The sequence below is a fragment of the Berghia stephanieae genome, chromosome 2 (genome assembly GCF_034508935.2).
Source record: "Berghia stephanieae isolate SIO BIC M18660-M18661 chromosome 2, UCSD_Bste_1.3, whole genome shotgun sequence".
NCBI classification, from domain to species: domain Eukaryota; kingdom Metazoa; phylum Mollusca; class Gastropoda; order Nudibranchia; family Aeolidiidae; genus Berghia; species Berghia stephanieae.
This window is the reverse complement of record NC_088361.1, coordinates 73,138,392-73,151,304: the sequence shown is the minus strand read 5'-3', so window position 1 is coordinate 73,151,304 and position 12,913 is coordinate 73,138,392. Positions and strand designations below refer to the sequence as shown.

Here is a 12,913-nt window from a genome sequence, read left to right as displayed (position 1 = left end):
ATTTGGATTTCTGCTCAAATGTTTTCTTCTGTGTTTGAACTGTTATTTGTGTTAAAGTTGGTTTATGGTCACTGCCTATTTCATCCAGGACTTTAATGTGACAAGAATTCAGAAGGTCAGAGGAGATGATGGTTAGATCGGGATGACTCAGGGACATATGAGCTCTGTGAAGAAGGGTCGGGACTGAGTCTGCATTTTGTAAAATGGTGAGGTTGGTTGTATTGCAAAGCTTTTCTAGTTCTTTTCCTGTGTTGTTTAGATTTTTGTATCCCCATAGTGGAGAGTGGCCATTGAAGTCACCAGCAATTATTGTGTTGTTGTATTGGGAACTGTTTAGATCTGTTAGGTTTATAGTACACCGTGGAGGGTTGTAAATGTTGTAAATGGTAAATTTCTTATTTAGGTGCCATAAGGTGACTTTCTGTACATCAGTTGAGTTCTGTGATGGTTTAGAAGTAAACATCTCCCCTGATGTCATTTCTTATATAAGTAATAACACCACGGCAGTCGTCACATTTGCAGGTATAGTATGTATAACCAGCAATATATGGATCGCTATTTTTATACAGGGTTTCCTGAAGTAAAGCAATGTGAACTTCCTTTTCATTTAATAATTTCTTCAGCTCTGTCTTTTTATTCCTGATTCCACAAATGTTAATTTGTAAAATATTCAAATGTTTGTGGAATTTCTTTGTCCCAGTAGCTGACTTTTCGCGCAGATCAGCCTGGGTACTCACTGTCTGGCGCGGACCTTTTTCGAGGCGACGTCCGAGCTCGTATGCTTTCCTTTTGTTTGTCATGGCATGCTGGGGAGTCTCTGGTCTGTCTTCCCACCCTAACCTGTATTCGTTGTCAGCTGCATAACATCAGGAGTTGAACTGCAGATGCATGTTCCTCATATAATTAATTTTTATAGGGTTTAGTCAAGTAGCCTTCATTTTGTCTTTCCCACAGTCTCTTTCATGATTGACGGTCGCCCATTCCCCGCCACCTACTGTTTCCTGGCTTGCAGTTATCTATTTCAGTTAATCTTTCTGCTTAAAGGGCCATATTTCATAAACAGAGGATCGTCACGTCCTGGGTCATTTGTGTCGATGAGAGATTCTGTGGGCCTAAAACAAAGGGATACCAGCCCTTTCCCCTAAAAATCTCAATTTTTTAAGAAGGATACATGATTACAATCAATCACAGATAGTCATACAGAAGACATGGGCCACAGGTCGACCAAAGAGGGAGTATAGAAGTGTTAAAGTTACAGCACTAGGAAACAAGTATGAGCTATAGGGGTAGATTAAGAAAAGTAAGGACATACAGAGGACACCACACTACAGAATGAGTGTGAGGTGGGTGGGTGAGGAGCAGAGCGTGTACCACTCATCGGTGGGTTCTGTCTCCTGCACCTTAAGAGGAAGGGGTCCCACCTACTCCCTAGCCCGGTTATACCGCCGGGGACTCGGTCGCGCCCATAACAAACTCAGTAGAAACGGGGAACACCACGGGAAGGTGCTGTTATGGACACAATAATGCATGAGAGGCCATATGCAATAATCTCTGTCAGACAGGATTACGCGGCAATCAATGCACCTGGAAATGAGAGGTGTTGGGTTCGAAATGCACATCAATTTCCTTTCAGCAAGCGGGACGTCCGGCCCAGACCTTGCAGCTCCCCAAAACAAAAAAAAAACAAAAAACGAACAGCAAAACCACAAAGAGGATAACAACATCAACAACACCACCACCAACAACAACAAACACTTTCTAAATTTTATATATATATATATATTGAATCGTGTTGGATACAAATATGGTACGAATAGTGTTCGACATGTAGCAATGTAGCTTAGGCCTGGAAGAAAAATATACTATAATCAAACACCCCCATGAAGCCACACTTAACACGAAAAATGAGATGTACAATAGTTGTCTACATCGACGGAAGCACTTACTAATCAACTACAAACCTACGGAACCACTTCAACAAGCAACAACACACAACAAACCAAACTCATGTAACACACAGTCCTGACGATGGCTGAAAAGGCCTGAAACATCGATGTAGACTGACTCCAACATTGTGGTAAATATTAAAATAATTATCAATATATATATATATATATATATATATATATATATATATATATATATATATATATATATATATATATATATATATATACATATATATATATATATCCTTTCTTAAAAAAATATAGCGTTGTGGAGAACATTGTGCTTATTTGAGTAAATAAAAGAATTGATACGGCGCACAACTCTACTGAAAGATTTGAAAATTAGAAATGTATTTTTTACAGGTAGAGAAACAGATAACTTGAATTCCTTTTATAATTTAAAGTCAGTTTGAAAGTTCGTTGAGTCAAAGAGATATCATAAAATATGTACCAACGACGACACTTGACTCCCAAAATCAACTAATTTTGACACTGTAAAAAGTTGTCATTTTGCGTCATCTATTTATGACATCAAGTATTATTATTACTTCCATTGTGTTGTTGATTTAGCGGTGATCAGTGTTATTATGTATGTTCTAATTGCGTGTATGTTTGTGTGTGTGTGTGTGTGTGTGTGCGTGTGTGTGTTTGTGTTGGTGTGTGTGTGTGTTGTGTGTGGTGTATACATGTGTGTGTGGGTGTTGGCATTTTTCAGCAAATCGTGGCATTCATAGTGATATTATTCACTTGATCACATGAAGGTTTATCAGTCGCCATTTTGATTCTTTTTTTACCTTTAGGGTTAGCTCGAGATCGAGGATATTTCTTTTTCTATTAAGGTTAGTCATAAGTCTTAGTAAAGGTGCTAGGATGTTTGTTTTTCCATAAGTTAAGTAAAGGGGAGACATTCCGAAAGCTCCTACATCCCCAGTATTCTTTAAATTTGTATTTTCACCGTTGATATTTTGTCAGGCATTTATTTATTCAATTTGTCATTATATCTAGAAGTATTTTAAAAACTCTAGAACAAACCTTGATAGATTTGTGAAAGTTTAAAATTTCTTAATTTGACCGTTGTTTTTATTTTCAGCCGCCATTTTGATTTGTTAAATATTGAAAGGTAGTGCAAAGCAGTCCGAGAGTTGTTTTTTTTTTCTATTAGGGTTAGCTCGAGAGGTTCGTCATAAGTCTTATTAAAGGTGCTAGGAAGTTTGTTTTTCCATAAGTTAAGTAAAGGGGAGACATTCCGAAAGCTCCTACATCCCCAGTATTCTTTAAATTTGTATTTTCACCTTTGATCTTTTGTCAGGCGTTTATTTATTCAATTTGTCATGATTTTTTCTATTAGGGTTAGCTCGAGATCGGGTTAGTCAAAAGTATTATTAAAGTGCTAGGTTGTTTGTTTTTCCTATAAGGGTTAATTAAAGGTACTAGGTTTAATTTTTTCTTGGGGTTAGTTGAGGGAATATATCATTAAATATATTATTGGGCCACACAGAAAAATCAACCGAAGATATACCAAATTACACAGACCACGTTGTTTACCAATCTGCCCTCATTAAATGATGGTGAGTACAGTATCGAATGAAAATAGTTCTTTCCCCGCGAAATTGCGGGCTTTTTACTAGTATATATATATATATATATATATATATATATATATATATATATATATATATATATATATATATATATATATATATATATATATATGTGCAGAGACGCCAATTTTAAATCTGGCTCACAGGATTTCAGACACCACTCGTAGGAATTTCAATGCTGAAAGAGGAATTTCCACACACAAGAAAAGGGAATTGGGATGGTATCTATTTGGCATTGTGTATTGTGTTGTAGAAGTCAAACAATCTTAATTATCTTTCAAATGTTTATAAATAGCTCCTTATATCCTAAAGTTGAGCACTATTATTGTACGAAAAGTGCTCGACATGTAGCAATGGAGCGAATTATTATTTTGATATTTACCACAATGTTGGAGTCAGTCGACATCGATGATGTGGTGGTGGCGGTTGTAGTAGTAGTGCTAGTGGTGATGATGTGGTGGTGGTTGTAGTAGTAGTGTTAGTGATGATGTGGTGGTGGTGGTGGTGGTTGTAGTAGTGGTGCTAATATGGTGGTGGTGGTTGTAGTAGTCGTGGTAATGATGATGTGGTGGTGGTGGTGGTTGTAGTAATAGTGATAGAGATGATGATGTGGTTGTGGTGGTTGTAGTAGAAGTGGTAATGATGATGTGGTGGTGGTTGTAGTAGTAGTGGTATTAATGATGATGTTGTAGTAGTGGTTGTAGTTATGATGTGGCGGTTGTAGTATTAGCGGTAGTGATGATGATGTGTTGGTGGTTGTAGTAGTAATCGTGGCAGTGGTTGTGATGATGATATGATGATGGTGGTGGTTGTAGTAGTGGTATTGATGATGATGTGATGTTGGTGGTTGCAGTAGTAGTGGTAGTGATAATGATGTGGTGTTGGTGGTTGTAGTAATAATGGTAGTGATGATGATGATGTAGTGGTGGTTGTAGTAGTTGTGGTAGTGATGGTATAGTGATGGTGGTTGTAGTAGTAGTGGCAGTGGTTGGAAAGGGGGGAGGGGGGGGGGTATCCTTGGAACAAATTGATCTCACCAGAATTTGACGGAAGTTGCCCGTAACCCGGAATTTTTTGCTAACCGGAGTTTTGGCATCACTGTATATGTGTGTGTTACATCAATAAGGAGCAACCCGAGTGGTAAATTAAAAGCATTGCACTGTGACCCAGAGGATGCGGACAGGCACTTTCGTTTTTTTTTCCTTGGGCAAGATTATTAACCCTCAATTTGTTCACTTTAGACAAAATGGATGATTCCTGTTGGCATCAAACATTTGTTTGATAAGATTATTCTTACTCCTTCGTGGAACACCTTGGCAACGCATCTATCAGTGCCATGTGAAAGGAAAAATAATAATAATTTCAATATCATGGTCCACAAATTCATTATCTGGTTGTAAAAAAAAACTCATTTTGACAAAACAAAATTTGAATATTTTGTAAAATATTTAATTTGTTAAAAAATCCCACAAAACAAAACAACAACAAAAAAACCCCAAAAAACAAAACAAAAACAAAAACTCCCTTGGACCCATGTCACACAGTATTTTGTCAGGACCTCAATCTGCCCCGCCGCAATTCATACAGATATTTTGTGTTAAATCAGCATCCTATTCAAAAATTAATCATAAACTGATACTTTGCCATGCATTTACATTGGGTATAAATAATTCGATTCCATGAATCCATATGACCGAACAAACCAACAAAAAAAAAAAAAAAAACCCCAGAAAAGTAGTACCTACCTGGGTCTCCTATGTCATGAGGCACACAATTCTTGGCTTTACGCACACCCACATCTCCATTCATCAAAAACTTTACTCTTGTTGGGTCCTCCATCATCACTGTGTCACCTTAAAACAAATAAACATTCTTTAATCATTAATAAACGGCTTCGGATGGAAAGCTTTTTATGTTTATTTTATTGACAAAACACTTATGTAAATTAAAAGTTTAACATCTCTGCTTATCATTAAAATCAATATTGTACACGCGTGATGATGGAAAATATTTTCACAGAGTCGATTTATTACGAGGGCTCTTTCATAATTAAGCAAAAAATGCCTGTAAAATCCGCGTTTTTTATGCTATCAACAAAATTCTTGCACGTGTTCATACCTTGACTCGTCCTTCATTTCTCTACGTAACAGCCAAGTCTGTCGACACACTTCTGCCAACGCCGCACCATGGAATAGATACCCTCTCGGAAGAAATTTCCGTCAAGGTTTTGTAGCCATTTCCGCACATGGTCAACAAGCTCTTCATCGACATCAAAGCGCTTTCCTGCCAGCTCACGTTTCAGTGGCCCAGATGGTGTGAGGTCTGGACTGTGTGGTGGGTGTGGCAAAATCTCCCATCCATATTTCTCTAGCCAACCTTGCGTCACTCGTGCTGTGTGGGGTGTAGCGTTGTCGTGTTGCAAAATGACCCCGTTGGTCAACTGCCCTGGGCGCTTTCTGCGAATGGCCTCCCTAAGCTTGTCAAGAGTTTGGCAGTACCTTGCAGCATTGATTGTTTCTCCAGGTTGTAAGGTTACGAACAGAATAACACCACGACTGTCCCAGAAAACAGTTCCCATTATTTTCTTTGCTGACCGCATGACTTTGAATTTCTTCGCGACAGGTGAGGATGGATGTTTCCATGTCATCGAATCTTGCTTTGTTTCTGGGGTGCAATGGTGCAACCAAGTCTCATCACCGGTGACTATGCTGTCAAGAAAAGTCACATCGTACCCTAGAAAGTCTCCGCCGGCGTTGGCAGTATGCCCGTGAACCCTGTGTGAGCTCTTGCTTCTTCTCAAAAGTTCCCTGCAGATGTCCAATCTTAGTTCTTTATGATTGTCTGTCAATGGCTTAGGAACCCATCTTGCGCTGACTTTTCTGTAGCCAAGTTCATCAAATACAATTCTATGGGCAGAAGTTTACGAAATTTCAAGACTGCTTGCGATTTCATGAAGTTTCAACCTCCTGTCTTGACGAATAAGCTCATCAACTCGCTTCATTGTCTTCTGACGTCACAGTTATCGAACGCCCTCTCCCTGTCAAGTCGGAATGGCCGGCTTCAAACAAATTACACCAGTGATAGACTTGTGTACGGCTTATAACATGCTCACCATATACACTCTGAAGTTCTTTATGAATTTCGGTAGGATTCAGACTTTTGGCGTTCAAAAAACGTATGACAGCTCTGATTTCCTCCTTTGACCAAGTTTCAAGGTGGGCCGCCATCTTTAAAATCGTCTAGAAATTCATTGTGCAAAATGATGCACTTCATAATTTCTGGGAATATCCGTAAGGAAATAAGGAATATCATGTCGTTTACAGAATTAAAAAATCTCCACTGGTTGCTGAGCAATGGGCATTTTTCGGTTATTTCTGAAAGAGCCCTCGTACATGTGCAAATTAAAAGATTGAGTGACAAATCGTGGTAGACTACTTGGTTTCAACTTGGAAAATGAACCAAATTCCTACACACTTGGTTAGTTTCATTTATGACAATATTTTGAAGTACTGTTCATAATGATTGGTATGAATGTCAATCTTTATGTGAAGTTCAAGATCTTCTGATTACAAAAAAAAACCAAAAGAGCGGTGTGTAAACACACGAAAAGGTTTTATGTGACACACTCTGAAGTGTATGGATTTGGGGCGACCTACCCTAATAATAATAATAATAGTAATAATAATAATAATAATAATAATAATAATAATAATAATAATAATAATAATAATAATAATGATAACAATAATAATAATAATGATAACAATAATAATAATAATAATAATAACAATAATAATAATAAGAATAATAATAATAATAATAATAATAATAATAACAATAATAATAATAATAATAATAATAATAATAATTCTTTTTGTTTAATAAAAGGGTTGGGGATCAACATTGTTCCATACTGCCAAATTTTTATTGAGCACAGAATTACTGGCAAATCTAAAAATTATAAAACTATATTTTACAGACTGATATACGAGTAATTTGCAAATCTTTTTTAATCTCAGGCTAATGATATCACCGGTTGACTCAAATTAATACTAAGAAAATGTGTTAGGTCATAATGTTAGGTCATAATACTCGGTCCTAAATTTGACCGTTGGCTTTCATTGCGAGAATTTGATTCTACACAATTCTAGCACATCCGCAACAAAAAATGATGACATAATTTTAAACTTCTCTTGATACTCTCAAGTAATTATAATCTATTCTTTTAAAAAAATAGGTTTGGAGGTCAACAAGGCTCCGTGAAGCCAATTTAATTTTTAATCACCTAGCACATCTTTACTGGCTAATCTAAATATAATAAAACTATTTTTTACAGATTGATATACCAGTAACTTGCCGACCATTCTTTAATAAAGGGTAATTTTATTCCCCATTGACTCAAAAAAGATTCGTCTTGATCGACGTGAACTTATGTTTATATTGGTCTCGATCTAAGTTTATTTTCACAACACAAAAGTATAATAACTACTACTACTACTACTACTACTACTACTACTACTACTACTGCTGCTGCCGCTGCTGCTGCTGCTGCTGCTACTACTACTACTACTACTACTACTACTACTACTACTACTACTAATAATAATAATAATAATAATATAAATAATAATAATTCAAATATAATACATTATATTTATTATTTATATTGTTCTTCTTCTTCTTCTTCTTCTTCTTCTTCTTCTTCTTCTTCTTCTTCTTATTATTATTATTATTATTATTATTATTATTATTATTATTATTATCATTATTATTATTATCATTATAATCTATTCTTTAAAAAAAAAGGATAAGGTTTTAGATTGTTCCATGAACCCAAAGTTAAATTTTTATCATCGAGCACAGATTTAATGGCATATCTAAAATGATAAAACTATCTTTTACAGATTGATATAGAAGTAACATGTCAACCTTCCTTAAAATAAGGTAATTATATAGGAACAGCGTTTTCTGTCCACCTGTGGACTGAAGACACAGCTGTGTTTTCCGTCCACCAGTTCTGTTTTCAGTATACCGGAACAGATTATAAGGGCTAAACTGTTTGACCAACAATGAGAAGGCGAGGTGGCCGGCTGTTTTAGCACAGCGTAACTGTAACCGGGGACAGAAAGAGGTGACAGTAAATGACATGGATTCCAAATGTTATAGTATAGAGGGATAACGAGATAGTTTAGTCTGAATGTTGACCCATGGAGCGACCACCAAGAGGATTATGACGAGTTACGGTCGTTTTAATGAAAGAGAAAAAGGATGATTCTAAATATGCCTACAATCTCGAGTCACAGGCGCCTAAAAATAAAGCCTAAACTAAATATATCCCAACAGCAGTCTACCCAATGTATGACCACCAAGTATCAATTACACAGACAATGAGACAGGGTTTCTCGTCAAAAGGGAGATGAGAACTAGGTGGTTATTCATACTCATATTTAATTAAGACTCTCAGAGTCAGGGAGGTGATTCACTGAGAAGACAAGTCAAGTGCTGGGCAAAGCCATTTAACTATCTCCCTCCCACTATATGATTACAGACAGGGGGAGCCAAATGGTGTCAATCCTATTTCACAACAAGAACATGGAAAGAATAAATGATAAAAGGGCGACTGGGAAGACAGCACGGTAAAGGGCCAATCAAAAACCAGCCCAAGACAGCCAACTTTCCCCTACCCTAAGAGGGGAATTCCACCCACAGAACTCCAGGATGAGGACAAAATCTCACAGCAATACCTCTCTCTCTCTAGTCAGCTGATCCTGCGTAGGACGTTGCTTCCTGAACTTTCTTGCGAAACAGATTACAGTTTTCCGCCAGTCTACTTGCTTGAGTTGTTGTCATTCCCATATATCTTGTTCCCAGCTTCTTGTTGGTCTACTTCTTCCTCTCTTGCCGTCTACCCTTGTCTGCAGAATGTGCTTTTCTAATTATTCGTGGCGAGTCGTATGGCCAAAATAGTTCAGTTTCAATTTCTTTACAGTTTGAAGAAGAATTGGTGATTTTATTCCGATCCTTCTCAGGACTTCTTTGTTTGTTTGTTTTTCAGTCCATGATATTCTGAGTATTTTTCTGTAGCATACCATTTTAAAAGCTGTGATCTTTGTGCTCTCTGCTTTGCTGATAGTCCACGCTTCGCATCCATATGTTGCAGTTGGGAAAACAACACTTTTGAGGATTTGATTTTTGTTTGAATGCACTGCCCTTTCCAGATATTATTCATCTTTTCTAGCTTTGATCTTGCCATTGCTAGTCTCCTCCTGATCTCTGGGGCAGATTTCCCGTTGTACTCAATCCTGGCTCCAAGATATTCAAAATTCTTTACTCTTTCTATTTCTTCTCCATTGATTTTTATGATGGCATCTGTTTTGCACTTGTCAGTATTCATGATTTTGGTCTTCTTTATATTCAGCTTAAGGCCTTTGGTCTCGCTGTGTTCCTTTACAGATGTTATTAGATTCTCTAGTCCCCCCGGTGTTGTGGACAATAGTGCAGTGTCATCTGCGTACCTCAGATCTTTTATGGGTAGACCTTGAATTTTAGGTTCGTTGTAATTACTTCTCCTGACATCGTTTTCCACATCTCGCATCATACCTTCAGTGTAAATGCTGAACAAATGGGGTGATTGAATACATCCCTGTCTTACTCCTTTTGTAACATTGAACCATTCTGTTGTTCCGCTGATTGTTGGTTCTCAATCTTATCAGGTTTCTAATTCTAGGATCAAAGTTCATCTCCAGGAGAGTTTCCCATAGTTTCTCATGATTAACACAATCAAAAGCTTTCGAATAGTCTATAAAGCAAGTGTGGAGGCCAGAATTTACTTCTCGATGCTTCTGAATAATTTGACACAAATTGAATATGTGGTCTCTTGTCCCTCTGTTTTTTCTAAAACCTGCCTGGGTGTTACTGACTTCTTCTTTCAGTTTACGTTCAATCCTTTTCATGATAATTTTTAGAAGCATTTTGCTTGCATGACTGATGAGTTGGAGCATAGTTGTAAGTCTCCTTTCTTAGGCAATGGTATAAAAATTCCTCTCCTCCAATCTGAGGGCCAAATTTCTTTCTCCCAAATTTTCGTACAAAGTCTTAGATATACTTCAACTCCTTCATCTTCGCTTGCTTTTATCATCTCAGCTTGAATGTTGTCACTACCTGGACTTTTCCCATCTTTAAGTGATTTAATTGCCCATTCTATTTCAGATTTTAGAGGTGGTAAGCTAGATTCTTCGTTTTCATTTTGCCTGTTATTTTGCAAAGGTTGGGTTTCGTTTATTTGTCCTTCTGTGTACATATCTTCACAATATCTTTTCCACCTATTTGCTATGTCTTCTGCATCTGTGAGGGGTTTACCTTGCTCATCTTTTATCACCCCTATTCGTGATTGAAAACTTTTTGTGATGGTTTTTATTTCATCATACATTTCCCTGGTCTTGTTTTCTCTCTGAAGGTCTTCTATTTTTCTGCATTTTCTCATGAGATATTCTTTCTTATCCATTCTGCACAGCTTTTTCACTTCCTTAGCTATCTCTCTTTATACATTGCTATGAGTGCCATGAGCCGTCTTTGCGTCTTTCCTCTCTTTGATTTTGTTTAGTGTATTTTCACTCATCCATTGTTGTTTTTTGACCCATTTTTTAGGAAGGTGTTTCTCAGCGGATTCCAAGTATATTTTCCTTGTCTCATTTGCGATCTCATTCGGTTCCTTTTCCTCGATATCTTGAAGTTGCAGTTGGAAACGATTCTTTACTTCAATCACAAATTCTTCATTGATACTGTCAACTTCGTATCTAATAGGTCTTGTAACTTTTTTCTTCATTTTAAGCTTCAGTTTCAGTTTTGATATCAAAAGTTCGTGGTCTGTGTCACAGTCTGCTTTTGGTTTGGTCGTGACGTCTTGAATTATGGTGTTCCATCTTTTTTCAATCATGATGTAATCAATTTGGTTTTTTGTTCTTCCATCTGGCGATGTCCACGTAAATAGTCTTCTTGGATGTTTTTTGAACATGGTGTTTTTTATTGCAAGTTGATTTGCCAGTTCAAAATCAATGAGTGTTTCGCCTCTTTCGTTTCTTTCCCCTAGTCCAGATATTCAGATGATTCCATCTTCTTCACTGTTCTTTTTTCGTCCTACCTTGGCATTTAAGTCACCAGCGATTATTAATATGTCCTGTTTATCTTTGTTGTCCACTTCCTTTTGTAGGGCATCATAGAAATTCTCTATTGCTTCTTCAGTTGCAGCAGTTGTTGGTGCGTAAACTTGAATAAATGTGATGTTTTTAGCTTGACCTTGGAGTCTAATGCTAACAATGCGATCACTCACTGGTTTGTATCCAATGAGACTGTTGTTTTTGCGAGATAGATTGCCACACCGCTTTGTCCAGATTTTTCCCTTCCTGCAATACCTATTGGAATTAATTACCCTCCTATCAGTATTAGAAGTCATTACTGTTATATTTCTGGAATACAATTTCAAGTTGCTGTTCATGAATTTGAGAACAATATACAAAGATACAACAAGTGACATAAAATGAAAGCAACAATGAGGGGAAAGATTAAACAAACAGGTTGTATGTAGTTTGATTTCATTCCAATATTTAGTAAACGATCTTATTTCAAAAGGCAAGACAAAATGAACATATTTATGTGTATATGTATATACAAATTGTAGGTCCTATGGGTCTCAACTCAAAACTTTAAAAACCACTGAAAATTTTCTCAATCAACATCCGAAAACCAAAATACAAAAAATGCACATGAACTTATCATTTTTATAATTAATCAGCATTATTATATCAGCATGAACAATATACTATCATAATAGCTTTAGTTGGGTATCACTACCATTATCATCGTCATGAGCATAAATTTTTAAAAGAGGCATAGTCTAATTTAATTTTTTTTTAATGACTCAATTTCCCTTTGCCCTACAATTTTATCAGACCAGCCATTATATCATCATTTACAAAAGAAACTAGACATATTTTATTTGTTATTATCTTACATAAGAGAAAACATATTGGCACATAGGATATAGCTTAAAGAAGTAGACAATTTTTTTTTCTGTTGGTGTAACACATGCCTTTATTTAATACTCGAGCTTTTATATAATTATAGATAATCTATATCTTTTTTATTAAAAGCGCCTTAGAGCATGAATTCATGGAATTTGCGCGCAATACAAATGATTTTTATTATTATCATTATTCAGTGACACATGTGAGAAGCAGCAGTGAACTGTCAAACAGGTCGATCGAAACGGTACATGTTGTAAATACGCACCAAAAATATTTTGGATATTAATCGTTTCACATAAGCGTTGCTACAAAGTTGCCGCACCAAATATTCACTCTCGGT

The 12,913-nt window shown here is 36.5% G+C and overlaps 1 protein-coding gene across 1 annotated transcript in view; it reads right to left on the bottom strand.

The window, feature by feature from the left end:
- LOC144965498 (non-lysosomal glucosylceramidase-like) overlaps positions 1-12,913 on the bottom strand; it is a 145,083-nt gene that overhangs the window by 68,492 nt on the left and 63,678 nt on the right. Inside the window, 1 exon segment of the mRNA XM_078900897.1 lies at positions 5,296-5,403. Coding sequence (XP_078757023.1) covers positions 5,296-5,403 — 108 coding nt within the window.